General features: G+C 43.2%; 2 protein-coding genes across 2 annotated transcripts; one reads left to right on the forward strand and one right to left on the reverse strand.

Moving 5' to 3' along the window:
• Positions 1 to 3461: 3461 nt before the first annotated feature.
• On the reverse strand, positions 3462 to 22555 carry LOC142935011 (calcium/calmodulin-dependent protein kinase type IV-like). The gene is made up of 11 exons (XM_076079072.1): positions 19734 to 22555; positions 15567 to 15645; positions 14924 to 14986; positions 14107 to 14189; positions 13537 to 13609; positions 11021 to 11111; positions 7939 to 8013; positions 6650 to 6725; positions 6166 to 6292; positions 5350 to 5502; positions 3462 to 5110 (listed from the first exon to the last, which is right to left on the reverse strand). The coding sequence occupies exons 1-11, from the start codon at positions 19838 to 19840 to the stop codon at positions 4604 to 4606; spliced, it is 1434 nt and encodes a 477-aa protein (XP_075935187.1). The 5' UTR covers positions 19841 to 22555; the 3' UTR covers positions 3462 to 4603.
• Positions 22072 to 26250, forward strand: fam174c (family with sequence similarity 174 member C). The gene is made up of 3 exons (XM_076079073.1): positions 22072 to 22508; positions 24835 to 24957; positions 25065 to 26250. Exons 1-3 carry the CDS (start codon positions 22213 to 22215, stop codon positions 25066 to 25068), a joined length of 423 nt encoding a protein of 140 aa, XP_075935188.1. The 5' UTR covers positions 22072 to 22212; the 3' UTR covers positions 25069 to 26250.
• The last annotated feature ends 1690 nt before the right edge of the window (positions 26251 to 27940 follow it).

A 27940-nucleotide genomic window follows, 5' to 3' on the forward strand; every position in this document is an offset into this window, starting at 1 on the left:
ATATGAGCAGAGCAAGAGAACAGGAATAAAACGTCAGCTTTATCTGGACATACAGTTGCAATGTTTTGAAAGTGTTTCATGAATAAACATTGTTCTTATTATTTTGTCCACACCTGTCTGCAGGTTCTGGTCTGTCAGTTCAGATTTTATCGTCCGTCCCGTTCTCTCGAGATCCAGAATCTTCTCACCTGCTGGTCTGCGTCCTCACTGGACTAAACTCACCTCTGCAGGACGTCATGTGGTGGGTCGATGACACGGCGGTGACATCATCAGACGTGTCATGGACGAGGTCAGATCGGGGCAGAGCCTACAGCGCCACGTCAGTGTGGGAGGTGCCAGCAGCAGACTGGAGGTCCAGGTCCACATACTGGTGTGGGATGATCCAGGAAGGACAAGTTTACAGACAGAAACTCTGCTCACAGGACTGACTGTGACTCAGAGGTCACAGGTTCAAGTCCCAGGCTGGACACAAGGCTGAGCAGCTGATGAATGGACACTTATGCATTATATCATCATTTATGAACTTTATGTCTGTTTTACATTTAAAACGATCATCTTAAAACAGCTGATGACTTAATATTGTAATAATATTAATGAAATGAATGATTATCTGTATTCCTGGAGGAGTAAAGGAGCATTTTAACCTTCATGAAGTGAGATGAAATGTACAGAAAGTAAAACTGAGCCGTTGAATGAATAAATACATTTAAATACAATAAAGTGTGATAGCTGGTGAATCCGTTCTTTCCTCCAGAAGAAGAAGGACAGAAGCCATGACTGGTTCAACTATTCTTTACTGTACATGTGAAGTAGAATCCTGCTCAGTGAGACCGGTTGAGAGTCTTTAATCTGATCAACAGTAAATAATACATGCAGAGATACACATGTTACAGCTCTCACTTTGTATGTCATCCTTCAAAATAATAAAAAGGTACGAGTTCACTCAGCAAACACAAAACAAACACCTTTTACAGTTTAGCCCCGCCCACCTCGACCCCCCCACTGTCCCTCAGAAGTCAAGATTAATAGAAGCAAAATATTCATGTTTTTACAGAATAAGAGTATAGATGTAACCAAATATACAGAGTACATGCTTTCTACCAGGACAGCTATCCAGGTAGTTCCATTGGCAAGAAGTTATAAAGGGAGGACAGGTGAACGCTGTGGACAGGAGACCGCTGTGGACAGGTGAATGCTGTGGACAGGTGACCGCTGTGGACAGCTGAACGCCGTGGACAGGGGAACGCCGTGGACAGGGGAACGCCGTGGACAGGTGAACGCTGTGGACAGGTGAACGCCGTGGACAGGGGAACGCCGTGGACAGCTGAACGCCGTGGACAGGGGAACGCCGTGGACAGGTGAACGCTGTGGACATGTGAACGCTGTGGACAGGTGACCGCTGTGGACAGGTGAACACCTGTGGACAGGTGAACACCTGAGGACAGGGGACCGCTGTGGACAGGTGAACGCTGAGGAGAGGTGAACGCCTGAGGACAGGTGAACACCTGAGGACAGGGGAACGCTGTGGACAGGTGAACACTGTGGACAGGTGAACACTGAGGACAGGTGAACACTGTGGACAGGTGAACACTGTGGACAGGGGACCGCTGTGGACAGGTGAACACTGAGGACAGGTGAACACCTGAGGACAGGGGAACGCTGTGGACAGGTGAACGCTGTGGACAGGTGAATGCCTGAGGACAGGTGAACACTGAGGACAGGTGAACACTGTGGACAGGTGAACACTGTGGACAGGGGACCGCTGTGGACAGGTGAACACTGAGGACAGGTGAACACCTGAGGACAGGGGAACGCTGTGGACAGGTGAACGCTGTGGACAGGTGAACGCTGAGGACAGGTGAGCGCTGCGTTCAGCTGTAACTGACGTTTTGTTTTTATTTAAAGGTGAACCAAACCACAAAGTCAACTGCTCTAAAACTTTGACTGACGTTGGAATCGACCAATCACAGAGCTTTGAGTTTTGTCAATAAACATTAGTGAGAGAAGGCTTCAGCCCCCCCTGCTGGCCAGAGTGAAAACAATTTAAGCTTTTTATTTACTGCATTTGCATTTGATAGGACCGCTAAAAGTGGGCGGGGTTAGATAGGGGCGGGGCTAAAGAAGGACTGAGGATCTGAAGGTTTCAGGACGTTGTGGAGGTTTGGTTCCTCTTTAAAGAGAGTTCGTCTATGGTGGCTGAGACAGAACCAAAAGCTCTCAGATTCTATCTTATTGATCACACTGATAGGAACATACCTTGTAGTTTTTCTGACTGTTACAAATATAAAACGCTGGTAAATTAGAAATGCAGAAAATAGCACCTGTAGATTATGCGTACAAATACCTCAGTGACTGTGGTATTGTAGTATAAAATATGTCGCTGTGTGTATTTCTAGCCAGTTAGGAACTGAACTCTACTGTTGGCTTCTGTTTGGTCTGTCCAGGCCACCGTAGATTTGTGTGTGTTTTTCTCGGCCTACTGGGCTCGACACGATTTATTTTTTCCAGAGATGTCTGGATGTTTGGAAGCCCCTGTACAGAGAGAGGTAGAACGTGTGGTTTCAGATCAGGTCAAAGGTCAAATTTGATATTTGTTGTGGGGGTCTGTGTCAGTAATTATCTTTAACCCAAATATGTACAGTGCAAACAGACCACAGTCACCATCATCATCACCACCACCATCATCATCATCATCATCATCATCATCACCACCATCATCATCATCATCATCACCACCATCATCATCACCATCATCATCATCATCACCACCACCATCATCATCATCATCACCACCACCATCATCATCATCATCATCATCATCATCACCACCATCATCATCACCATCATCATCATCATCATCATCACCACCACCATCATCATCATCATCATCACCACCATCATCATCACCATCATCACTGCTGATTAAAGTGTAAACAACACTGTTTTACTAAACGCTCACAAACACGACACGTCACTGAACTACACACTGAATCTACTCATAACACTGCAGAAGGAAGTCAACAGTAACGAGTAGAAAGGGTTAAAAATAAAAAAGATCAAAACTCATCGTCTCTTCAAACTGAAACAGAAGCTTCGTGTTTCTCAGAGTTCGTCTGAAGCCGAAAACTTAAAGGGATGCAGAAGAAGAAGAAGAAGCTGCTCTCTTTGTCTGTGTCCTTCACACCGTGTTCAAAAAAGTTTAATGAAATACAATCAATCGGCTCCGTCCTGAGCGTCCGAGGAAAAAGTCTCCTTTAGTCCCAAAAGGAGAAGAAGAAGAAAAATAACAAGAAGAAGATCAAGAAGGTGAAGAAGAAGAAGAAAACGAAGAAAAAGAAAAAAAGAAGAAAAAAGTAGAAGAACAAGAACAAGAAGAAGAACAAGATAAAGACAAAGAAGGTGAAGATCAAAAATAAATCAATGAATGACGGGTTATGAACTGGAACTATTTCTTGACAATCTTTCCATCCTGTAACCTTTTTATTTTTCAGTTTTCACACTTAAAACGAGTCGAACCAGAGTTCAGATCCATCCGGACTGTTTGGTCGGGCAGTTATTTTTCATTTAACCAGACGAGGTGTGAAAGGTCGACAGACCATAATAATCCTAATACAGCAGGTGTAAACGTGAACGTATCCAGATACACAAACATGGTGGTTTATGAGTTTCTGTGGTTTCTGTGGTAAGAAGTGCACCGAACAGCAAGAGACTCCATTTTAGTTTGATTTGAGGAGTTTAACACTGATAATAAATGAGGTTAAAGATGCTCTGTGATGATTTATGAGGGTTCAATCCAGAGACTAGAATTGTACAATATCAAAGTATCTCTAAACTAGCTGGCATGCTAACTGCTGAGCTTCAGATTTCTGTTAACCCAAATATAATCTAGCATGCTAGCTTAGCGATGCTAGCTTAGCGATGCTAGCATGCTAGCTTAGCGATGCTAGCTGGACTGAAGCAGCCCGAGTTAGTTCTCTTTGTTGTCTGTAGTTTGTGACAGTAAAGTACCTTTCATGTGATTAAGAGTTTTATAAATATTTAAAGAATTACTGTTTATGACATAATAATATAATATGATATCTACAAAGACAAAATAAAAAGATGTTTTTTCTTGCAGATAAAAAAATTTCAGTTTTCAAAACTCGTAAAAAAGTATTTGAGGAAAGAGAGAAACCTTTTTGTGGCAGTTACATTAATGGTCATATTAGGCCCTAAAAAGGCCGTTTTCTTTTGAGCGTTTGGTTGTTTTTCTTACCACAGCAACCGCTAACCAGCAACCGCTAACCAGCAACCGCTAACCAGCAACCGCTTCTAAGTCCTGATGTGGAACAAAAGCTTTTCTGTCTTCATATCCTGAATCATCCCAAACCTCTGTTCTGAAACCAGTAAAAACAGAAAAAATACCCAACAAACCCTCAGTGGGTACGTAGCATGTTAGCATGTTAGCGTAGCAGCAGAGCTACAGAAATGGAGGTTAAATGTTAAATGTTAGATGATGCAGATATTTTAGGTTAATTTGGTCCCATTAAATGATTTTAGATGTTTGTAAAGATGGAAGGCTGAATATTTGAGTGGTTGTGTGTCTGTCCTGTCTGTCAGCTGATCACTGGCAGTGGGCAGTCTTACTGGCGGACCCCACCCCCGGCGTGAAGCCGTTGCTGAGGCTGCTGGGACTCGGAGGCGTGGGTGGGGCCTCGACCCTGGAGGCGGGCTCTACCATGGAGCAGCTCTTCTGCGGCATTCGTGGCTTCACCGGCTTGGTTTTGGGGACGACGGACGCCTGTCGCAGCCCGTCGGCCCGCAGCGGCGGTCTGGTGGGGGCGGAGCCTGTGGGCATGACATCAGAGTTGGGCGGTTTGGGGCTATGAGGAGGGGAGGGGCTGAGGGCACTTTGGTCGGCGGGTTTTGATTCGTCTTCGTGTGGCGACTGTTGATCTGGGGGTGGGGCTTCTTCTTTGTCCGCAGGGGTGGGGCTTGTCGACTCAGGAGGCGGGTCCTGCTGCATGCTGCTCTGCCTCGAAGTCCCCGAGCCTGGAATCTCACAGCTGTCGGTGCGACGCCGCGAACCCTCGTTCATCCGACTGGTGGCCACGACGGCCTTCATGGCAGCCTGTCAACACATTTTAGCCTGTTAGCATTTGGTCGATATACTGCTCACTGAGAACACTAAAGAAGATCCTGATGATTTCAGATCTTCACACTCAAAACACTAACTGAGGAGGATCCTGACTGCTCATCAATAGGAGACCACACATCAACAACTCTTTACAGGGAGATTCGTAAAGAGTTTGATCAGCCCTTTGAGCTCCCGTTCCTCTCAAAAGGTCTTCTCTAAGACGCCGTCCTCACCTTTAGTTTACGACGAGCGTTGAACTCCTGTAGCTTCCTCTGGGCGTTGTCCATGTGGGAGAAGCGGGCGGCTTTGCCCAGGACCCAGGGGTGCTGCAAGGCCTCCCGGACACTGAGGCGCTTGTGAGGGTCGAGGACGATCAGCTTACTGACCTGCAGACAGATGAACAGGGTCAGGATGAACAGGGTCAGGACGAACAGGGTCAGGACGAACGGGGTCAGGACAAACGGGGTCAGGACAAACAAGGTCAAGACAAACAGGGTCAGGACAAACAGGGTCAGGACAAACAGGGTCAGGATAAACAGGGTCAGGATAAACAGCGTCAAGATAAACAGGGTCAGGATGAACAGGGTCAGGATAAACAGGGTCAGGATGAACAGGGTCAGGATGAACAGGGTCAAGATGAACAGGGTCAGGACCGAGTTCAGAACCGCCTGTCCAGAAGGGAAGAACTCAGAGGTCAAGTCTGATTGCGCCAACAAGTCAAGTCTCAAGTTTCTTCACACAAGTCCAGGACAAGTATTATGCCATTTGAGAACTCAAAGTTATTCCAGAGGTCCAAGCCACTTGAGAAAAAGTCTAAGTCAAGTCTGAAATGATAAAAGAATGTTTCTTAAGCCCAGTCCAGGTTTACAGCACATTCCAGACAAAAGAAGTACAAGTCAAGTCTTTTGAGACATGTTTAAGTGCAGAACAAGTCTAAGTTATTCAAGAAAAAAAAACATTCAAGCAAGACTTGATACATGGTACTCGTTTAATTTATAAGAGATTTGAGTGCTTCATGTCAGGATGTCCTTAGGATCAGAGGAACTCACCAGATCCTTGGCATTGAGGGAGACGTCGTCCCACCACGGAGACACAAACTCGTAGTCGCAGTTGAGGATTCGACTGTACATGTACTGATCCCCCCTCGGGTCAAAGAAGGGCTCGAACCCACAGAGTCTGGGGAACAGGACGCAGGAGATGGTACAAGTACTCATAGTTCATAATGAGGCTGTATTTCAAGAGGTTAGCTCGTGGCTAAAACACTTAAAACAAAAACAAACATTACTAGACTTAGTCTTTTTAGATTAGTCAATTAGAGAATAACCTCTATAGCTTAATGACTTTAAAAACCATCAAACCCATTTAAAGGCACCACTAACACAGTAACAGATAAACAGGAAGCAGTGTTTGACATGATGTCATCGCTGTTATGAGACAGACGGAGGACCATAAAAGTTAGATGTGAAACACTGACAGGAGTGAGTCAACACTCAATCCCTTCATGGGACTGGTAGGAGGTGTGAATGGACTCACAGGATGTAGAGGATGACGCCCACCGACCACATGTCCACCTCAGGGCCGTAAGCGTTTCCCCGCAGGATCTCTGGAGCTGCAGGCAGAGGAGCCCGTTAGCCAACAGATGGCTGACAGAAGCTCTAAATGAGAGTATTGTGATACACCACAGAGCAGCATCTGCAGTGAACGCACCGCTGCTCGCTGACAGACATCAGAGCAACGCAGGTCATTAAACACACCTACAACTGACAATATACCATCTACTAATGTTACTACAACATGTACTACTGTTACTACATCATCTACTACTACACCATCTACTAATGTTACTACAACATGTAGTACTGTTACTACAGCATCTACTACTACATCATCTACTAATGTTACTACAACATGTACTACTGTTACTACACCATCTACTACTACACCATCTACTAATGTTACTACAACATGTAGTACTGTTACTACATCATCTACTACTACACAATATACTAATGTTACTACAACATGTACTACTGTTACTACATCATCTACTACTACACCATCTACTAATGTTACTACAACATGTACTACTGTTACTACACCATCTACTACTACACCATCTACTAATGTTACTACAACATGTACTACTGTTACTACACCATCTACTAATGTTACTACAACATGTACTACTGTTACTACATCATCTACTACTACACCATCTACTAATGTTACTACAACATGTACTACTGTTACTACACCATCTACTACTACACCATCTGCTAATGTTACTACAACATGTAGTACTGTTACTACACCATCTACTACTACACCATCTACTAATGTTACTACAACATGTACTACTGTTACTACACCATCTACTACTACAACATGTACTACTGTTACTACATCATCTACTACTACACCATCTACTAATGTTACTACAACATGTACTACTGTTACTACACCATCTACTACTACACCATCTGCTAATGTTACTACATGTAGTACTGTTACTACACCATCCACTACTACATCATCTACTAATGTTACTACACCATCTACTACTACACCATCTACTAATGTTACTACAACATGTACTACTGTTACTACATAATCTGCTACTACACCATCTACTAATGTTACTACAACATGTACTACTGTTACTACACCATCTACTACTACACCATCTACTAATGTTACTACATGTACTACTGCTACTACATCATCTACTAATGTTACTACAACATGTACTACTGTTACTACATCATCTACTACTACTACATACTACTCTAAAGATCACGTAGTCGTAGAGGTCTTGAACTTACCACAGTACCCCGGCGTACCACAGACGGTCTTCATGGTCACCTGGTCATCGATGATTTTGGAAAGACCAAAGTCGGCTGTAAGAGAGGAGGAAGTTCAGATGAGAAGTGGATTCTAACATATGATTCATGGTTCTGTTTTTAGCTTTTGGGGTTTTGAGATAAAAAGCTGTTTCTTGCATCGAGGTGTTTCTGCTGTTTCCTGTTTCTATTTAAAGTGAAGTGTGGAGGTGAGAATGTGATGAGGAGAGAGTCTCTGAACCAAAGGGAGGTGTTGGTGGTGAAGAGTCTCTCTGAGAGAGAGTTGCTTCCATCTGTAACTGTTTGCTGGAGGCCCACCGGCCAACTGGAGGCCGACACACACCGACGGATAACGGGACCTGGTAACGAGTCAGCCATGTTGTTCTGTTCTCACTGAGCTCAAACCAAAGGACGGAGCATGATGCTGCCTTCAGGTGCTGTCAGAATTAGCAGCATTATAAGGTCAGCTTGCATTGGACAACATATGTCACGACCTGGCTCCGACAACCATGACCCAATCATGGAGACGCAGACAGTTTGCCAAAAAGCACAGAGTTTATTAAACATAAACAATAGGTCCAACGTCAAATGGTGGCTGGAACGAGCCGTTCTCGTTCCTCCACGGGGTGATGGGAGAGCGCCCCCAGGTTGCCAGGAAGGCGGAGCCTTATAGGGGAAGCGCACCGGGCCCAGGTGCCTCCACTTAGGCGATCATAGAAGCCCCACACATAGAAGGGGGATAAATATGACTTGTTCTCCCCTCTTATCTCCAGATGAATTGCAATGGTGCATTTACTTAAGTACTGTCCTCAAGTACCATTTTGAGGTTCTTTCACCTTACAACACAAATCTAAATCATTTACATTTTCCGACGTCTGTGTAGACGTTAATATGTGATGAATACGTAATATGATGTTAAATGATATGGTAACATCTGATTCTCCACCAGACTCCAGCAAGAAAAAGGTCCGTTTAAGAAAGAAACACCAGGAAGGTAATCCCAACTGTTATTACTGTGAGTAGAGTTTCTTTCTACTCTTATTTGTTGTGCAATTAGTCGCAACTGGAGTCTATTTGTCTTCAGCTCAGTCAAACAAAAGCTCTTCTCCTGTTTGCTTCAAAGGAAACAAGCAGGAGGAATCAAACGTACACCAGACGTGAATACGACAGGCTCGGTATGTCAGCTGTTGTTGGCTGTAACATCTGCAGGGTTTGTTTGAAATGATTTGTGTTTCAGTAAATATATTTATAACTTCAGATCACAAGCTGAGGTTCAGTTAATGTCTTTCCCTTCTTGTCACCATTAGATCTGCAGAGGAGTCAGAGGGTGAAGGAGTCAGAAGGTGAAGGAGTGAGAGGGTGAAGGAGTCAAAGGGTGAAGGAGTCAAAGGGTGAAGGATTCAGAGGGTAAAGGAATCAGAGGATGAAGGGGTCAAAGGGTGAATGAGTCAGAAGGTGAAGGGGTCAGAGGGTGAAGGAGTCAGAAGGTGAAGGAGTCAGAGGGTGAAGGGGTCAGAGGGTGAAGGAGTCAGAAGGTGAAGGAGTCAGAAGGTGAAGGAGTCAGAGGGTGCAGGAGTCAGAGGGTGAAGGAGTCAGAAGGTGAAGGAGTCAGAGGGTGAAGGAGTCAGAGGGTGCAGGAGTCAGAGGGTGCAGGAGTCAGAGGGTGAAGGAGTCAGAAGGTGAAGGAGTCAGAGGGTGAAGGAGTCAGAGGGTGAAGGAGTCAAAGGGTGAAGGAGTCAAAGGGTGAAGGAGTCAAAGGGTGAATGAGTCAGAAGGTGAAGGAGTCAGAGGGTGAAGGAGTCAGAGGGTGAAGGAGTTAAAGGGTGCAGGAGTCAGAAGGTGAAGGAGTCAGAGGGTGCAGGAGTCAGAAGGTGAAGGAGTCAGAGGGTGAAGGAGTCAGAGGGTGAAGGAGTTAAAGGGTGCAGGAGTCAGAAGGTGAAGGAGTCAGAGGGTGCAGGAGTCAGAAGGTGAAGGAGTCAGAGGGTGAAGGAGTCAGAAGGTGAAGGAATCAGAAGGTGAAGGAGTCAGAAGGTGAAGGAGTCAGAGGGTGAAGGAGTCAAAGGGTGAAGGAGTCAGAAGGTGAAGGAGTCAGAAGGTGAAGGAGTCAGAGGGTGAAGGAGTCAGAGGGTGAAGGAGTCAGAGGGTAAAGGAGTCAGAGGGTGAAGGAGTCAGAGTGTGAAGGAGTCAGAGGGTGAAGGAGTCAGAGGGTGAAGGAGTCAGAGGGTGAAGGAGTCAGAAGGTGAAGGAGTCAGAAGGTGAAGGAGTCAGAGGGTGAAGGAGTCAGAGGGTGCAGGAGTCAGAGGGTGCAGGAGTCAGAGGGTGAAGGAGTCAGAAGGTGAAGGAGTCAGAGGGTGAAGGAGTCAGAGGGTGAAGGAGTCAAAGGGTGAAGGAGTCAAAGGGTGAAGGAGTCAAAGGGTGAATGAGTCAGAAGGTGAAGGAGTCAGAGGGTGAAGGAGTCAGAGGGTGAAGGAGTCAGAGGGTGAAGGAGTTAAAGGGTGCAGGAGTCAGAAGGTGAAGGAGTCAGAGGGTGCAGGAGTCAGAAGGTGAAGGAGTCAGAGGGTGAAGGAGTCAGAGGGTGAAGGAGTTAAAGGGTGCAGGAGTCAGAAGGTGAAGGAGTCAGAGGGTGCAGGAGTCAGAAGGTGAAGGAGTCAGAGGGTGAAGGAGTCAGAAGGTGAAGGAATCAGAAGGTGAAGGAGTCAGAAGGTGAAGGAGTCAGAGGGTGAAGGAGTCAAAGGGTGAAGGAGTCAGAAGGTGAAGGAGTCAGAAGGTGAAGGAGTCAGAGGGTGAAGGAGTCAGAGGGTGAAGGAGTCAGAGGGTAAAGGAGTCAGAGGGTGAAGGAGTCAGAGTGTGAAGGAGTCAGAGGGTGAAGGAGTCAGAGGGTGAAGGAGTCAGAGGGTGAAGGAGTCAGAAGGTGAAGGAGTCAGAAGGTGAAGGAGTCAGAGGGTGAAGGAGTCAGAAGGTGAATGAGTCAGAAGGCGAATGAGTCAGAGGGTGAATGAGTCAGAGGGTGAAGGAGTCAGAGGGTGAAGGAGTCAGAGGGTGAAGGCGGGTGTCGGCTCGTTACCGATCTTCAGCGGAGCGTCCAGAGACAGGTCGGCGTACAGGAGATTCTCCGGTTTGAGGTCTCGATGCACGACTCCGTTCTCATGGAGATACTGAAACACACAAAGACTCTAACTTCAGAAGCTGCTCCACGTTCTGTTAGTACATGAAAGTCAACAGTGGGTCTGACATGATGAGAAGCCTGGAGGTCAGCTGTAGGTGCCGGAGGAGGGGTTGGGTGGGGGGGGGGGGGGCGCTGCAGATTAATGCCACACACACACACACACACATATGTGATACAGCAAATACAACTACTGTAATCCTTATACACACACACACACACACATATGCGTATGTTTCTCTGCGTGGTAGATGTAGGTCAGCTGTGGTCGGCTTGTGTTTATGTGTGTGTGTTTATATTTGTGTGTGTGTTTATTAATCCTCTGGTTTTAATCTGTTCAGCAGCAGGATGGAAGCTGCTGTTACATAAGAGACCTGCTGCTGCTGCTGTGAGCAGCAACGCTGCTGCAAGAAACACCTGCAACCAACGCAACCGACTACTGCAACTAATCCAACCAACTACTACAACCAACGCAACCAACTACTACAACCAACGCAACCAACTACTACAACCAACGCAACCAACTACTACAACCAACGCAACTAACTACTACAACCAACGCAACTAACTACTTCAACCAACGCAACCAACTACTACAACCAACGCAACCAACTACTACAACCAACGCAACTAACTATTACAACCAACGCAACTAACTACTACAACCAACGCAACCAACTACTACAACCAATGCAACTAACTACTACAACCAACGCAACCAACTACTTCAACCAACGCAACCAACTACTACAACTAAAGTAACCAACTACCACAACTAAAGTAACCAACTACTGCAACTAATGCAACTAACTACTGCAAGACCTGTAAGTAACTACTACAACTACTGCAACTACCTACTGCTACAATGCAACTAACTACTACAACACATGCAACTACTGCAACCAACTACTACAACACCTGCAATTAACTACTAAAACAAATGCAACTTATTACTACAACTACTGCAACTACATACTGCAACACCTGCTACCAACTACTGCAACTAGTATCTACAACTACTGCAACTAATACAAATGACTACTACAACTAACTGCTGCAACTACTGTGATTAATTAAAGCAACAACTGCAACCAGAAACTACAACTACTGCAACTAACTACTACAGCGACTACAACTAACTACTGCAACTACCTACTGGAACACCTGCAACCAACTACTGAAACTACTGCAACTAATGGAACTAACTACTGCAACTAAGTACTATAACTAATACAAGAAACTACTAGAAATACTGCAACTGCCTACTGCAACACTGGCAACCAACTACTACAACTACCTACTGCAACTAATACAACAAACTACTGGAACTACTGCAATTAACTACTACAACCACTGCTACTAACAGCTGCAACTATTCAACTAACTACTACTACAACTAACTACTGCAACACCTGCAACCAACTACTACAACTAATGGAACTAACTACTACAACTACTACAACTACTGCAACTACCTACTGTAAAACACGCAACCAACTACTACAACTAACTAATGCAACTAAATACTGCCACTATTGTAACCAACTACTACAACTACTGTAACTAACTACTGCAACAAATGTAACTAACTACTGCAACTATTACAACTACCGACTGAAAGTCAACTGCAACAACTAACCCACCCCCCCGGGGTTCAGGGAGAGCTTCACGTTGCTCGTATCGATGACACGTTACTCTCACTACACCTCTACACTACTAGTTCTACTACTTGTTTATAGCAGCAGGAACTTCTGTTAGAACTTAAAGCAACAGTGCACCAGCTAATGATCCTTAAAGGAACAGTGCACCATCTAGTGATCCTTAAAGGAACAATACACCATCTAATGATCTTTAAAGGAACAGTAAACCATCTAATGATGATCGTTAAAGGAACAGTGCACTATCTAATGATCGTTAAAGGTACAGTACAACATTTAGTGAACCTTAAAGGAACAGTACAACATCCAGAGAACCTTAAAGGAACAGTACAACATTTAATGATCATTAAAGGAACAGTACACCAATTAGTGATCTTTAAAAAAAGTGTACACCATTTAGTGAACCTTAAAAGAACAGGACAACTCCTGCCACATTATTCAGATGATCAGTTTCCTCTCGGTGTGTTCAGTTCAGATAGAGGTTCATGTTTAGCCTAGCTTAGTACAAAGACTAGAAGCAGGGGAAAATGTTAGCCCGGTTAGAAGCTAACCAGAAGTTAACTCTGAACTCTGGTTCATAAACAGTGGTTCAGTGTGTGGAGCTGCAGAGATTGAACAGAGATGGAGGAAGTGAACGGTAATCGAATGAGCAGAGGGATCGATGGAGCTGGATGATCCACTCTGACGATATAACCAGACACTCAGACAGTGCTGGATTTGACTGAAAGTGAGAACAGACACTGAATGCAGCAGTCTTACCGCAACAGCTTCCAGGATCTGTTTGATGACGTGAGCGGCGTCTCTCTCGCTGTAGTAACCTCGCTCCACGATCCTGCAGAAAAAACACCAGATCAAAATATGACATGCTTATTTATATTTTCAACAACGATTTTAAATTTTATATTCCGGGACCAACACCGGTGGAAAGTAGCTAATTACTGCAATTAAGTGTATGTATTATCAATAGTGTTAATAATGTTAGTGTATTAGTGATAATGTTAATAATGTTAGTGTATTAGTAATAATGTTAATAAAGTTAATGTTTTAGTAATAATGTTAATAAAGTTAATGTTTTAGTAATAATGTTAATAAAGTTAATGTATTAGTAATAATGTGTGAGTTATCTTCATGTCTCTAGAGGTACAGTTATTTTCTGAATGTTTGTTCTCATGTTTTCATTCCGGTATCATCATATGTACGTCTGTCCACTGATTATCAACTACAATAAAACTCATTGATCTGATGATCCTCTTTGCTGCTGATTCTATAACTGGATTCATAACCGAACCAGTTATTTATATAATATGATACAACATAAATAAATGATACCTGTCAAACAGCTCTCCTCCCGTCACCAGCTCCAGCACCAGAGCGATGTCCGTGTCCGTCTCAAAGATCTCTTTCAGCTGGATCTGAGAGACAACCAAAGGAACAAGGTACAACTCTCAGGAACCTGTTCTGATGGAGAACCTGTTCTATAGAGAACCAAAGGAACAAGGTACAACTCTCAGGAACCTGTTCTGATGGAGAACCTGTTCTATGGAGAACCAAAGGAACAAGATACAACTCTCAGGAACCTGTTCTGATGGAGAACCTGTTCTATGGAGAACCAAAGGAACAAGGTACAACTCTCAGGAACCTGTTCTGATGGAGAACCTGTTCTATGGAGAACCAAAGGAACAAGGTACAACTCTGAGGAACCTGTTCTGATGGAGAACCAGTTCTTATGGAGAACCTGTTCTGATGGTGAACCTGTCCTGGTGTAGAACAAGTTCTAATGGAGAACCAGTTCTGATGGAGAACCATTCCTGATAAAGAAGCTGTTCTTATTGAGAACCTGTTCAAATGGAGAACCTGTTGTGGTGGAGAACCTTTTCTAATGGAGAACCAGTCCAAATGAAGAAACTATTCTAATAGTGAACCGGTTCTGATGGAGAACCAGCTCCTAATTCATAAGAACCAAGTGTCCCTGAACCTCACAGAGGACAACAGGGATCAATGAGATTTAAGTTGGTCTAACACTCAAATTGTAGAATCCATCACAATATCCCAAATGTATGCGATACATAAAACATATATTAAACACAAATCACATCAACTGGTTAATCAAATGAATTGATAATTACTTACTGAGAAACATACTCACAATGTTTGGGTGGGAAAGACGCAGCAGGACGCCAATTTCTGTGCGAACAATTTTCTTGTCGATCTGCGACAGAAGAAACAACGTAAACATCTGATGAGTTCAGAGACAGAAGCTCAAACGGACTCACAGTATTTAAAGTTAACAATGAGGTCCAGAACATGGTTAGCCTAGCGTAACACACTGACTGGAAGTAGGGGGAAACTGCTAGCCAGCTCCATCGAATGTATGGTTTTTCTTTTTAATTATTTTGTAATTCTTTTCTAAATAAAAACAAATATCATTACAAACAAACATGGATATATTATGAGTATTTACATGATGTGTCTTGTTAGCTACACATACTAGTCCTCTCCATTTAAATTCCAGCTCTGTTCAGTCAAAACCCAGATCAATAAATCCACAACATGTTGCCTGAATCACAATTCTGTTTCACTAAAAGTGAGATAAAGCCACGAATCCAGATAGCTTCTAGGTTCTGTTATCTTACACTTAGCGTCTCTGCCCCATTGGCTTAGGTTAGCTTCTCTTCCCGTTCGTTTAGAGTTAGCATCTCGGCCTAATTAGCTTATAGTTAGCCTCAGGTTCCTGATGTTGGCAGAAGGGAACCCTATCATGACGTCTGGCCTCTGGTTCCAACACTGACCGTTTTCTTGAGGACTTTGAGAGCGTAGGGTTTCTGAGTCTGCTTCTCCTCGCAGCGATATACGATGGACGTCGCTCCTCTGAAAGAAACAAAAGATCAAACACCGTGTTGAACCTGAACACATTGACTTCTAACACCACGGCGTTGAACCTGAACGCCCCGACGTCCAACCCCACGGCGTTGAACCTGAACGTCTCAACGTCTCACACTATGCCGTTGAACCTGAACGCCTCAACGTCTAACACTATGCCGTTGAACCTGAACGCCTCAACGTCTAACACTATGCCGTTGAACCTGAACGCCCCAACGTCTAACAATATGCCGTTGAACCTGAACACCCCAACGTCTAACACTATGCCGTTGAGCCTGAATGCCTCAACGTCTCACACCACGCCGTTGAACCTGAACGCCTCAACGTCCAACACCACGCCGTTGAACCTGAACGCCTCAACGTCCAACACCACGGGGTCAAACCTGAACGCCCCGACGTCCAACACCACGGGGTCGAACCTGAACGCCCCGACGTTCAACACCACGGTGTTGAACCTGAACGCCCCAACGTCTAACACCATGGCGTTGAACCTTAACGCCCCGACGGTCAACACCACGGTGTTGAACCTGAACGCCCCCGACGTCTAACACCACGGCGTTGAACCTGAACTGGTATTTTCACAGAGTGGTATTTGTCCTTTTACTGCAGTAAAGGACCTGAATACTTCTTTTTTCGGAGAGGCAAAAAGGAGAAACTGTCTTCCTCATCTTTCTACTTGATAAGACATGTTGACACAAATTCTCTCTGACGGTGAAAACATCGTTCTTCTATAGGACAGAAATAAATTGTTAAAATGTGTGTGTGAGTGTATGTGTGTGAGTCTGTATGTGTGTGTGTGTGTGTAGGGGGGATCTGTTATTCTGCTGGAACAGATGGAGGAAACAGACTCATCTGAAGAGCAACCACGCACACACACACACACACGCACACACACACACACTCTCACTCTCACACACACAGTCCTGGCCAGTCTCCATGGCAACAGGACACCTGGTAACAGAGCTGCTGAATTCACTGCTGACATAATTTTACTGTTTCCAGGGAAATGTTAGTGTTGTTGTTGTTGTTTCAGTAAACAACGACAACAATAACAACAGTTGGATCACTTTCACAGCTGCAGTTCTTTTGGTCCAAAACAAATGAAACAATGATTGTTGTGTTTCAGGGAACTCACTGATTGGACAGTCATCATGATGTCACACTGGTCAATTTATTAGGTACACCTGTCAAATCTAATACAAGAGCTCAGGAAGCCAGCAGGCCTCTCTGGATGTTCTGACCCACAATCCTCTGTTATCGTCTCCATTAAAGGAGTCTGATCTGAGATCAGGGCCACGTTCCTCGTACGTGGTTCAACTAAGTCGATCAAATGTCCTATTAGCAGCTTAAATTAACGAGATGATTGACATCAGGCTATGTCGGTTTCTCCAAGGCTGATCCTCTCAAACAGTCTCGTTAATTCGACCCAGACGATCAGGATCAGGATAATTGCGCGTGCCCGTCCTACTTCAAAAGGGGGAAGCGTCGATCACCGAAACCATGATTTTCTAACAGTACAATGTTAAATAAAGTCAAAGAAAGAGCCTCTTTTTACTCCGCTGACGAGCAGGAGATGATCATGAACGCATATGAGGAATTCAAGACCATAATCACGGCTAAATCTAACACCTCCACCGCTGTGAGGGCTAGACAAGAAGCACGCAGAATATCACAGACAAGTTAAATGCGTAAGTGTTGTAAATGTATCGGCTCATTTTAATGCCTCATCACCCCAATCAATCAGATGATATGTCTTTAAATGTGCTGCTGGCAGTAGACTTCATGAATGCATCATCCAATGAGATCTATAGCGACAATAATGATCTCAACTCTTTCAGAATAAGATAAAAACAAGCCCAAAGAGGATCTAACTGATACTCATTAATATGAGGATATATGTACTGTATGCCCTCATGTATCATGTACTATATACGTGTATATACATGTATGTGTAGATCACCATATAGAACTAGCAGTTTGAATATGTGTGTGTGAATCTGTGTGTGGGCGGATCAGTGTGTGTGTGTGTGTGTTATTCATCATCAGACATTCAATCAACTGAAGCAGTGAAGATAAATAGTGTGATTCTCTCTGTTCTTATCATGAGTCCACCTTCATCATGTTCTACAGTAATGATATGCTGGTGTACTAATAACACTGTCATATCATTATGAGTGCTTTAACCCTCATGTATGCAACGCAGCCATCAAGAGGACATGAGAGCAAGTAAACACTAACACACACACATTACTCAGAATGCTGAGTCAGTACAATATGTGCCATGGTGATGTAATGAACACATCCATAACTTTATTAAGCGCCAAATAAACTTCACCAACAGCACGGCATGCAGCGGCTTTCCCCATGTTCTCCGCATCGCCGACACTGAACAACAATGTACCACTCGCAGAACAGCTCAAGGCTGCATCCAGTGTGTGAGAGTCAATGCTCGGCTGCAGCGTGTGGTGTTCAATGTATGCTCCAGAAGGTCTGTAAATAAATGATTCCTTGTGGGCAGAATGGATAGCGCTCGTATAGGAAGTCATCATGATGTGATAACGGATCTTGGCGATGTGGAAGAACTCTCTCCCTATAAAACGCTAATCTAACTAATATCCTCCTTCATCAGTGGATCTCTGAGGAAGGGAGCTGTACATTAATGCAATAGAGGCTTCTTAGTTTGCTCAGCTGCTTTTAATGGATCACCGTGTGTCTCACTTTACATGCATTTCTGGAACTCCCGTATAACCCCCGGTATATGCGCAAGCGCATTAGACTACCGTATATGACAGGAGCTGCCATGTTTTCCGGGGGAGTGGCAGCTTATCCAGCTACCTTCAGTTAGCCTGGAGCAGCTTCAAGCTTATGGATGTGTTGCTATGGTGATTTTGCCAAACTTGCTTCGTGGAACCGAAAAGCCTGATCTACGTCATCTTATCCTGAAAAGTAACCGGCTAACTAAGTTAGCCACGTACGAGGAACGGGGCCCTGGTCCGGTCTCAGTGACCCAATGGAACCATCACACCAGACATCCGTCTCAGAGACGATGATGAAGATCCTTCAGGTGTTTGACTGACTGAACAGTTTCACTAACAAACTGTTTCAAACTGACAAAGAACCAGATGAACCTGAAGGAAAAAGTAAAAGTGAGAAGAACCTCGACATCTTTGAGCTGAACGTAAAGTTTCCCCTCGTTAAGATCTAAGATCTAATTCACTGGTTCTAGTTCACGTGGTCCAGAACCAGAAGGCTGGACCGAACCAAAGCAAGAGCTCCGGGGGTTTAAAGAGACAAAGTAGACGAACGGTGTAACCACAACTTCCTGGTCCATCACATGATGTCATGGGGCCCAAAAAGACTTTCCCCCGTTGACTTACTCTGGGAAAGAGTCGTCTGTAAATCAGAGGCTCTTTTATTTTGAAGTGAACAGACTTCCTGTATGATATCCAGTTCTGTTTAAACATCCATGAGTCAGACTGTTTATAAGAATAGACCTAGTCGCCATCTTGATTTTTATCAACCAGTGAACAGGAAGTGACCATATCTGGACTGAGGAGGAGTGACGTAGAGACGCTGTATACGTCTCTGGTAGAGACCTGTCAATCACCGTGTAGCCCCGCCCTAAAGCATCCCCTGCTTTATGGTCTGTGTGACTCTAAATGGACCATAATGTACTAAATGAACATCATGCTGTATTGAAGAAGACTTGAAACTAGAGATTGAGACCATAAACTCATGTTTACAATGTTTACTGAGGTAATAAATCAAGAGAGAAGTAGAGTCATTTTCTCATAGACTTCTATACAACCAGAGGAGTCGCCCCCTGCTGGACACTAGAGAGGATGCAGCTTTAACACTTCTCTTCAGACCTCCATCTTTGTTCCCCCAGTATAACAGAGACCATCAATCCGTTCATACTGTTCTGACCTGGACGTTCAGTGACTGGTTCCCAGTCATGAAGGTCTGGTCCACTACAGACCCTCTACAGGACTAGGAGGAGGAGGATCCCGTGGACCCCATCTCCCTGAGCCCCCACCCCCCCAGCCCCTAATGTGGTCTCCTAATGTGGTCCAGACCTGCCCAGCTCGGAGCTCAGAGTGTAGACCTCCTCCACCGTCCCGTCCCGCCTCGACCCGTCCACCCAGAACTCCACCGGCGCCGAACCAGGCCGGGACGTCGGCATGGCAACAGCGGAACTCCCCCAAACACCAGGACCGAGTAGGACCAGGACCAGAGTCCGAGACCACAACCAGGACCCGGGGGGGTTCAGACCGGGTCAGGCGTGCAGAGTAAACTAGGTCAGCTCTCAGATTTAAATCCAGATTAGAGGAGCAGAGGGGGGGTGGTTCATGATCCTGATGGGCTTCTTTAATCCAGACCAGCAGGAGGAACTCTGGACCAGGACCTGGTTCTTTATCAGAGAAACGAAAACTACAAACACATCCAATCTGGAATCTTCAGGGACAAACACGACTCTTCAGTCCAGACTGAGGCCAGAACCGGGACGCACACGGACCCGGTCCAGATGTGTCGCAGCTCCCATCGGGGCCTATAAAACCCGGTCGTCAGATCACGTCAGTCCATCACACCTCCTCCCGGGATTTAGTCGTATTTCCGTGTTTTTACCGGTAGACGCGGTCCCTCCTGCAGCCTCCCGGTGGAGATCCGACCCGAGACAACAACACAGCCCGGGCGAGTCTTCAGCGGGAAACAGACGGCGAAACCGGGGCGGGCTCGGTGCGGGACGTCGGTGTTTGTGGTGCTCGGAGGTTTGATTCCAGAGAGAGAGAGAGAGAGAGAGAGAGAGAGACAGAGACAGAGACAGAGAGAGACGCTGTAATCTCACAGCCCCGCCCCCTCGTCACCAACGCGACCAATCACAGCGCAGCAGGGGAGCCCAGTCGCGTTGTGATTGGACGGCCGGCCCCCTCGATCACTGGAGCCTCGTCGGCAGCCTAAATACATAAATAACCTAAATACATAAATGTACACGAGGAGACATCTGGAGTTTTGATCCGGGAATCAAACCCGCAACTCTGACACCGATACACGTCACGTGCACGTTAAACGTCTTTTATTTCTTCTTGTTTTCATTCTTTGTCTGTGAGATGATTTATTATAGTTTATTAATCTGTTTATTCACTGTGACATTAATGTGTGACTCCTATTTAAATGAGTCTGTCAAATAATCCAATAAACCTTTAAACTGAGAAATAAAAGGTTTCATGATCAAGTTACTTTTAATGGTAAAATCTACATTTATCGTTAATAAATTATCCCAAAAATATAATAAGTCAAATCATCTGCAAATGTTTGTTACGAAAAAATATTAGCAAATTATTGGACAAAAGTTAATAAAATATAAACAAAAAAATGTGAGTCAAATTGCTGTTTCAATTTTTAAAGAATATGGACAAACATTAGTAAACAATATGAATCATTAGTAAACATTAATAAACAATAGGAATCATTAGTAAACAACAGGAATCATTAATAAACAATAGTAAACATTAATAAACAATAGGAATCATTAATAAACAATAGTAAACAATATGAATCATTAATAAACAATAGTAAACAATATGAATCATTAGTAAACATTAATAAACAATATGAATCATTAGTAAACAATATGAATAATTAGTAAACAATAGGAATCATTAATAAACAATAGTAAACAATAGGAATTATTAGTAAACAATAGTAAACAATAGGAATTATTAGTAAACAATAATAAACAATATGAATCATTAGTAAACATTAATAAACAATAGGAATCATTAGTAAACAATATGAATCATTAGTAAACAATAATAAACAATATGAATCATTAGTAAATCTACATCTTCTACATCTATATTCAGCTGTAACATGACGTCATGTGGATCAATAGTTTGATCTGAACACAAACACGTGGATCACGTTCGTGTTACACTGATCATTGTCTGGCATGAAGTCAATAAATAATTATCTCAATAATATTTCATCAGATAAACAAACAAACATACTGATTTTAATATACATCATAAACACATGAGTAGTACTAATATCCTAATAATTGTGTATCTTCTACACTTCTCATTCACCTGCACACACGTGACTCACAAAGCTCACAGTTTAAAGATGTTTGCTCATATCCGTAGTTATTAATGCGTTACAGAATGTGATTCATATGTTTTTCTAAGGCTGGAGGAGTCGCCCATTTAAAATAAGTTATTTATTACTGGAAGAAATATTTCAGAGATTGTTTTTAGAAGGTTTACCTACTAAGATAAAGGAGCCTGTGTAATTGAACCCTGTGTTTTGACTTACAGGTGTCTGGCTTCGTTGTGTGATTGGTTGGCGGGAACCACCTGACACTCCTGCGAGTCAAACTGAGGGAAAATTACAACACCAAACTAATTTGTGTGACGTCAACTGTAGTTCGACGTGAACTTCCTAGTTTTGACTTTATATCAACAAGAGTTCAGTTCACGCGACGTGGATCTGAAGAAGTAACACTGAAAACTCTCCCGCCATTGTTTCTTCCTCTTCTTCTTCGTGTTAAATAAAAACATGACTTTTATCGGACTTCTTCTCGCGACGCTTCTGGTTCCGGTCGGTTGGCTGCTCGTGACCGCCGAAGAGGCTGCTGGGAACGGACCCGGACCCACCGGCAACGGACCCGAAACCACCGGAACCGCGGGACCCCGACCGGTGGTTACGACGAACTCCAGCGGGCTGAACTCCACACGCGGCGGGAAGATGTTGGGCGGCCTCGACGTGGACAGCTCGATGATCCAGAGGGCCCTGTACGTCCTCATCGGCGTCACCGCCATCGGGCTCCTCTACTTCCTCATCCGGGCTGTGCGGTGAGACAGGCAGCTGCTACCGCGTCACACCAGACTAGCTCACACCAGAAGAGATTCAGTGATCGGCTAACTATCGGTGACGCGCGGCTAACTATCGGTGACGCGCAGACACGAACGAAATACTTTGTTAAACTCGTTTATTTAGTTGTTTCTATCATTTATATTTCACATTATATATACTATAATAATACAGTATATAATAATATATAATTATATTATATATTTTAAAAATGACTGTAATGTAATATATACTATAATAATATATTGTATATACTACAATAATACAGTATAGAAGTGTTATTAAATCACCAGATTTCTGAATGGAGTTTGGTTGGAAGGTACACAACTATAGAACTACACAACGATAGAACTACACAACTATAGAACTACACAATTATAGAACTACACAATTATAGAACTACACAACTACATAACCACACAACTACTATAACCACACAATTATAGACTATAACTACACAACTGTAGAACTACACAACTGTAGAACTACACAACTATAGAACTACACAACTATAGAACTACACAACTATAGAACTACACAACTATAGAACTACACAACTATAGAACTACACAACTATAGAACTACACAATTATAGAACTACACAATTATAGAACTACACAACTACATAACCACACAACTACTATAACCACACAATTATAGACTATAACTACACAACTGTAGAACTACACAACTGTAGAACTACGCAACTATAGAACTACACAACTATAGAACTACACAACTATAGAACTACACAACTATAGAACTACACGACTATAGAACTACACGACTATAGCACTCCACAACTATAGCACTCCACAACTATAGCACTACACAACTATAGACTATAGAACTACACAACTATAGACTATATAACTACACAACTATAGAACTACACAACTGTAGAACTATACAACTGTAGAACTATACAACTATAGAACTACACAACTATAGAACTACACAACTATAGAACTACACAACTATAGCACCACAGTCCTATATCACTACACAACTATAGAACTACACAACTATAGCACTACACAACTATAGAACTACACAACTATAGCACTACACAACTATAGTACTACACAACATAGCACCACAGAACTATAGCACTACACGACTATAGCACTACACAACTATAGTACTACACAACTATAGCACTTCACAACTATATAGCTACACAACTGTAGAACTACACAATTGTAGCACTACACAACTGTAGCACTACACAACTATAGCACTACACAACTATATAACTACACAACTATAGCGCTACACAACTATAGCGCCACACAACTATAGCACCACAGAACTATAGCACCACAGAACTATAGCACCACAGAACTATAGAACTACACAACTATATAGCTACACAACTATATAACTACACAACTACCACAGAACTATAGCACCACAGAACTATAGAACCACAGAACTATAGAACTACACAACTACATGTGTATTACTGATGAACCTTTAGAATAACTGATGTCACACTAAACTACATTCACATATGTAGAAATTAAAGACAGCAGAGATATCTGAGAAAGATGATGAATGAACTTTAGTGAAGTTTTAGGAGACTTTCAACATTCAGTTTCTTTTTGATCTGTTTCACTAAATGTTTCACCTTCTCAGTTATGTTTCTGAAAGAATCGATCAAAAGGTTTGTTTAGTTTGTAACTAAACTGATATCCACATATATACAGTGTTATTAAAGCTCATCAGTTAACCGCATCGTCATCGTCCTAACAGCTCTACTTCCTCTCTCTCTGTCTGTCTGTCTCTCACTCTCTGTCTCAGCTCTACTTCCTGTCTCTCTCTCAGCTCTACTTCCTGTCTCTCTCTCTCTCAGCTCTACTTCCTGTCTCTCTCTCTCAGCTCTACTTCATGTCTCTCTCTCTCAGCTCTACTTCCTGTCTCTCTCTCAGCTCTACTTCCTGTCTCTCTCTCTCTCAGCTATACTTCCTGTCTCTCTCTCTCAGCTATACTTCCTGTCTCTCTCTCTCTCAGCTATACTTCCTGTCTGTCTCTCTCAGCTCTACTTCCTCTCTCTCTCTCTCAGCTCTACTTCCTCTCTCTCTCTCTCTCTCTCTCTCAGCTCTACTTCCTCTCTCTCTCTCTCAGCTCTACTTCCTCTCTCTCTCTCTCAGCTCTACTTCCTGTCTCTCTCTCTCTCAGCTCTGCTTCCTGTCTCTCTCTCTCTCAGCTCTACTTCCTGTCTCTCTCTCGCTCAGCTCTACTTCCTGTCTCTCACCAGACTCCATCTATGAATCTCACGTTTTACCGTTTGTGTTTTGTCGACAGTCTGAAGCGACCAGCCAACAAGAAGAAGTACGGTCTGCTGTCCAACTACGAGGACTCGGTGGAGATGGAGGCGGTGGAGAGCGAGGAGGACGACACGCTGTACGAAGCTCGCAGCCTGCGCAGGTCAGAGGTCAACACAACAACAACAACAAACATCCCAGCTGATCAGATAATCAATGTTAAAGTGATGTGAGGTCATCAGGACTTTGATCTGTTGTCTCTCTGTTCAGATGAGTCGTCTTCAGCGGACCAATCAGACGAGTGGTGTGTTTACAGTCACGTGATGTTGATTATGGATCGATGAAGACAGCTGGAGGAGGAAGACGAGGACCAAACAGTTATTGATGATTAATGCCAAAGCTGCTCGAGGACCCCGAGCAGGATAATCTTTATGTTTGTTAAGGTGGTATTAGAGATAGAAGAGAGCAGACGGTTTATTATTATTATTATTATTATTATTATTATTTCAATGAATTCTTCTTCTTCTTGTTTTCCATCGGGAACTTTTGTTCTGTGCTTTAACTTCTGCAAACTGACTCCAGACCAGCTGAGGTCTGGACCTCTGGACCTGGTTCTGTTGAAGGGTTCTGGTTCATCACATTCCATGTAGACCAGTGATGATATCATCACGTGATGATGTCATCCAGCAATAAAGCACCAAAGTGAGACATTATGAGGAAAAGAGCTGGGCTTCATGTAGAAACTCTTTCTTCTTCTTCTTCACATGTTTTAGTCTCATTTCTACGTCGACGGTGAAGAAGAAGGGTGAGATCAGAGATCAGTGAAACCTCAACACAAAGGAAACACTTTAACTTCCTGTTCATCGTTGATCGGTTGGATTTGTGCGTCTGATCATCGATGAATAAATGCCATAAATATTTTTTTACAAGAAGAAGAAAAACAAAACAAAAACGATCCTGAAATCTAAAAACACGATTTAAGAGACGTACAAAAATAAAACGGCTGAAATACAAATGTTGCAGATTTCAGGAGTTTTAATTTGAAAGACGAATAAAATGAGATCCACAACATGAAGTTTTCATAAAATAACAGCAGCTGATTGGTCTTAAGGTCCCGAAGTATTCCGTTGTACTTTGTAGTACTTCCAGCGCTGCTTGTTGTCGGTCTCTCCGTTCTTCTCGTCTCTAGATAAAGAAAGTCGAGCTTCAGAGATCAGAACTCTGTGTTTACTTTGAATGAACCAGAATGTTTCTTTAAGTTCTTTAATCCATCAGAAGATTAATATTTAATATTATACAATTACACAGAATACTGAGAGCAGAATCAGCTGTTTTTATTTTACGGTGAATCTTTGGATTTAATGTTTGCAGAGAACGTTTGGTACAAAAGTAAAAGTGTTTGAAAATAAACAAAGTATTTATATATATATATATATATATATATATTTGATGTATTTTTCATGTTGTATTCTTGCCTTTAAAAACAGACTCCGGTTATAACCGGCTCACTGACGCCATGTTGAGAACCATAAAGAGACAATTGAAACACTTCGTAAGTAAAAGTCTATAAATTAAAAATCAGAATTATTTCCATATTGATTTCAGGAGACTTCTTGTAAAGATTCAGGAAATAGTTTTAAAATATGAATCCATAAAATAAGAGACTTCAACTTCTGTGATATATTTCAGTGGTTTGAATAGAAACATGAAGTTTAACTGGTAAAAACAAACTATGATGTCGGGCGATAAGAAGACAGACTTATCTGTGACCAGTGTAGCATTAAAGCATGGTGGAGTTACATGCTTTAATGCTACACCTAGCTAGCTAACTCCACCATGCTTTAATGCTACACCTAGCTAGCTAACTCCCCCATGCTTTAATGCTAAACCTAGCTAGCTAACTCCACCCTTGCTTTAATGCTACACCTAGCTAGCTAACTCCACCATGCTTTAATGCTGCACCTAGCTAGCTAACTCCACCCTTGCTTTAATACTACACCTAGCTAGCTAACTCCACCATGCTTTAATGCTACACCTAGCTAGCTAACTCCACCCTTGCTTTAATGCTAAACCTAGCTAGCTAGCTAACTCCACCATGCTGTAATCCAGAACCGCCTGGCTCTGATTGGCTGATCGTAATTTTGCCTGCAGCTCTCATTGGTCGACTGCTTTTTTAAACCGAGACGCTACATAATACGGATCAGTCGACTCACTCAGTGAAGTGGATCGATTCAAAGGTCTGGACCCAAACAAACATCAGAGACCAGTGGAGTTTTATTTTGAAGTTCAGAACAACAGGACGTTCCTACAGATATTTTCAGTCTAAATTATCAGCACATGATTACTAATTCACAGTAGTTATTGAAGCTGATTAATAAGTAACTTCACACATTTGTTTCCAACTTTAATAAACAAAAACATCACAGAACTGAAACAGGACTTTAGTTTATGATTAATATATTATGAATTAATCCATTTTCTCTGTTAAATAAATGTATGTTTAGCATCTAAATCTTCTTCATGTTAATCTTTAAGTAAACTTCTGAATTTTACATACAAGTCACATTAAACTTCCTCCTCTTGAATCTTGATGGTGTCTTCAGGTGATCGCTGCTCTCACCTCCTCTCAGCTCCCATTTATCTTTATACTAGTGCTGGGCAAGTTAACGTGTTATCTCGTTAACGCATTATTAATTAACGCCGACAATGACTTTATCGCGCGTTAACGCAGTTTTACATTTTTTTTATTACTCTGAAAGTCAGTTGCTCTCTGGCTCTGAACACACAGACACAGAGCATGGCTCACAGGAGGGGCGGGATGTTGATCAGGATTGGCTTGGGATGGGCGTCATCACGCGTCTCAACCAATGAGAGCATTTGGGGCGGGCGCTGCAGCGCGATAGCCTATCAGGGGTGAGATGCTCCTCCTGTCATCACTGACGACCTGACGTTAAATCAGGAAAGACATCCTGTATCCGTCTGTGTTCACCAGAGCTCCACGATACCTCCTGGTAGTGGAGACCGGACTATGTGTGTACATGTGTGTAAACCAGACGGTACAAACAATGAATAGACGCCGTATTTACGCCTGTGTGACGTTATGTTGAGTGGTGATGGAGCTGCTACAATGTTAGCTTAGCATAGCA

Source organism: Anarhichas minor, unplaced genomic scaffold, assembly GCF_050575085.1.
Source record: "Anarhichas minor isolate MPS153535 unplaced genomic scaffold, ASM5057508v1 ptg000070l, whole genome shotgun sequence".
Taxonomy (NCBI): Eukaryota; Metazoa; Chordata; class Actinopteri; order Perciformes; family Anarhichadidae; genus Anarhichas; species Anarhichas minor.

Coding starts and splice junctions, on each gene's coding strand:
- LOC142935011 (XM_076079072.1), bottom strand. CDS start 19,840: ATGCCGACGTCCCGGCCTGGTTCGGCGCCGGTGGAGTTCTGGGTGGAC. Junction 11,112..13,536: donor AGATCCTGGAAGCTGTTGCG/GTAAGACTGCTG, acceptor TGTGTGTTTCAG/TATCTCCATGAGAACGGAGT. Junction 5,111..5,349: donor ACGCTCGTCGTAAACTAAAG/GTGAGGACGGCG, acceptor ATGTGTTGACAG/GCTGCCATGAAGGCCGTCGT.
- fam174c (XM_076079073.1), top strand. CDS start 22,213: ATGACTTTTATCGGACTTCTTCTCGCGACGCTTCTGGTTCCGGTCGGT. Junction 22,509..24,834: donor TTCCTCATCCGGGCTGTGCG/GTGAGACAGGCA, acceptor TTTTGTCGACAG/TCTGAAGCGACCAGCCAACA.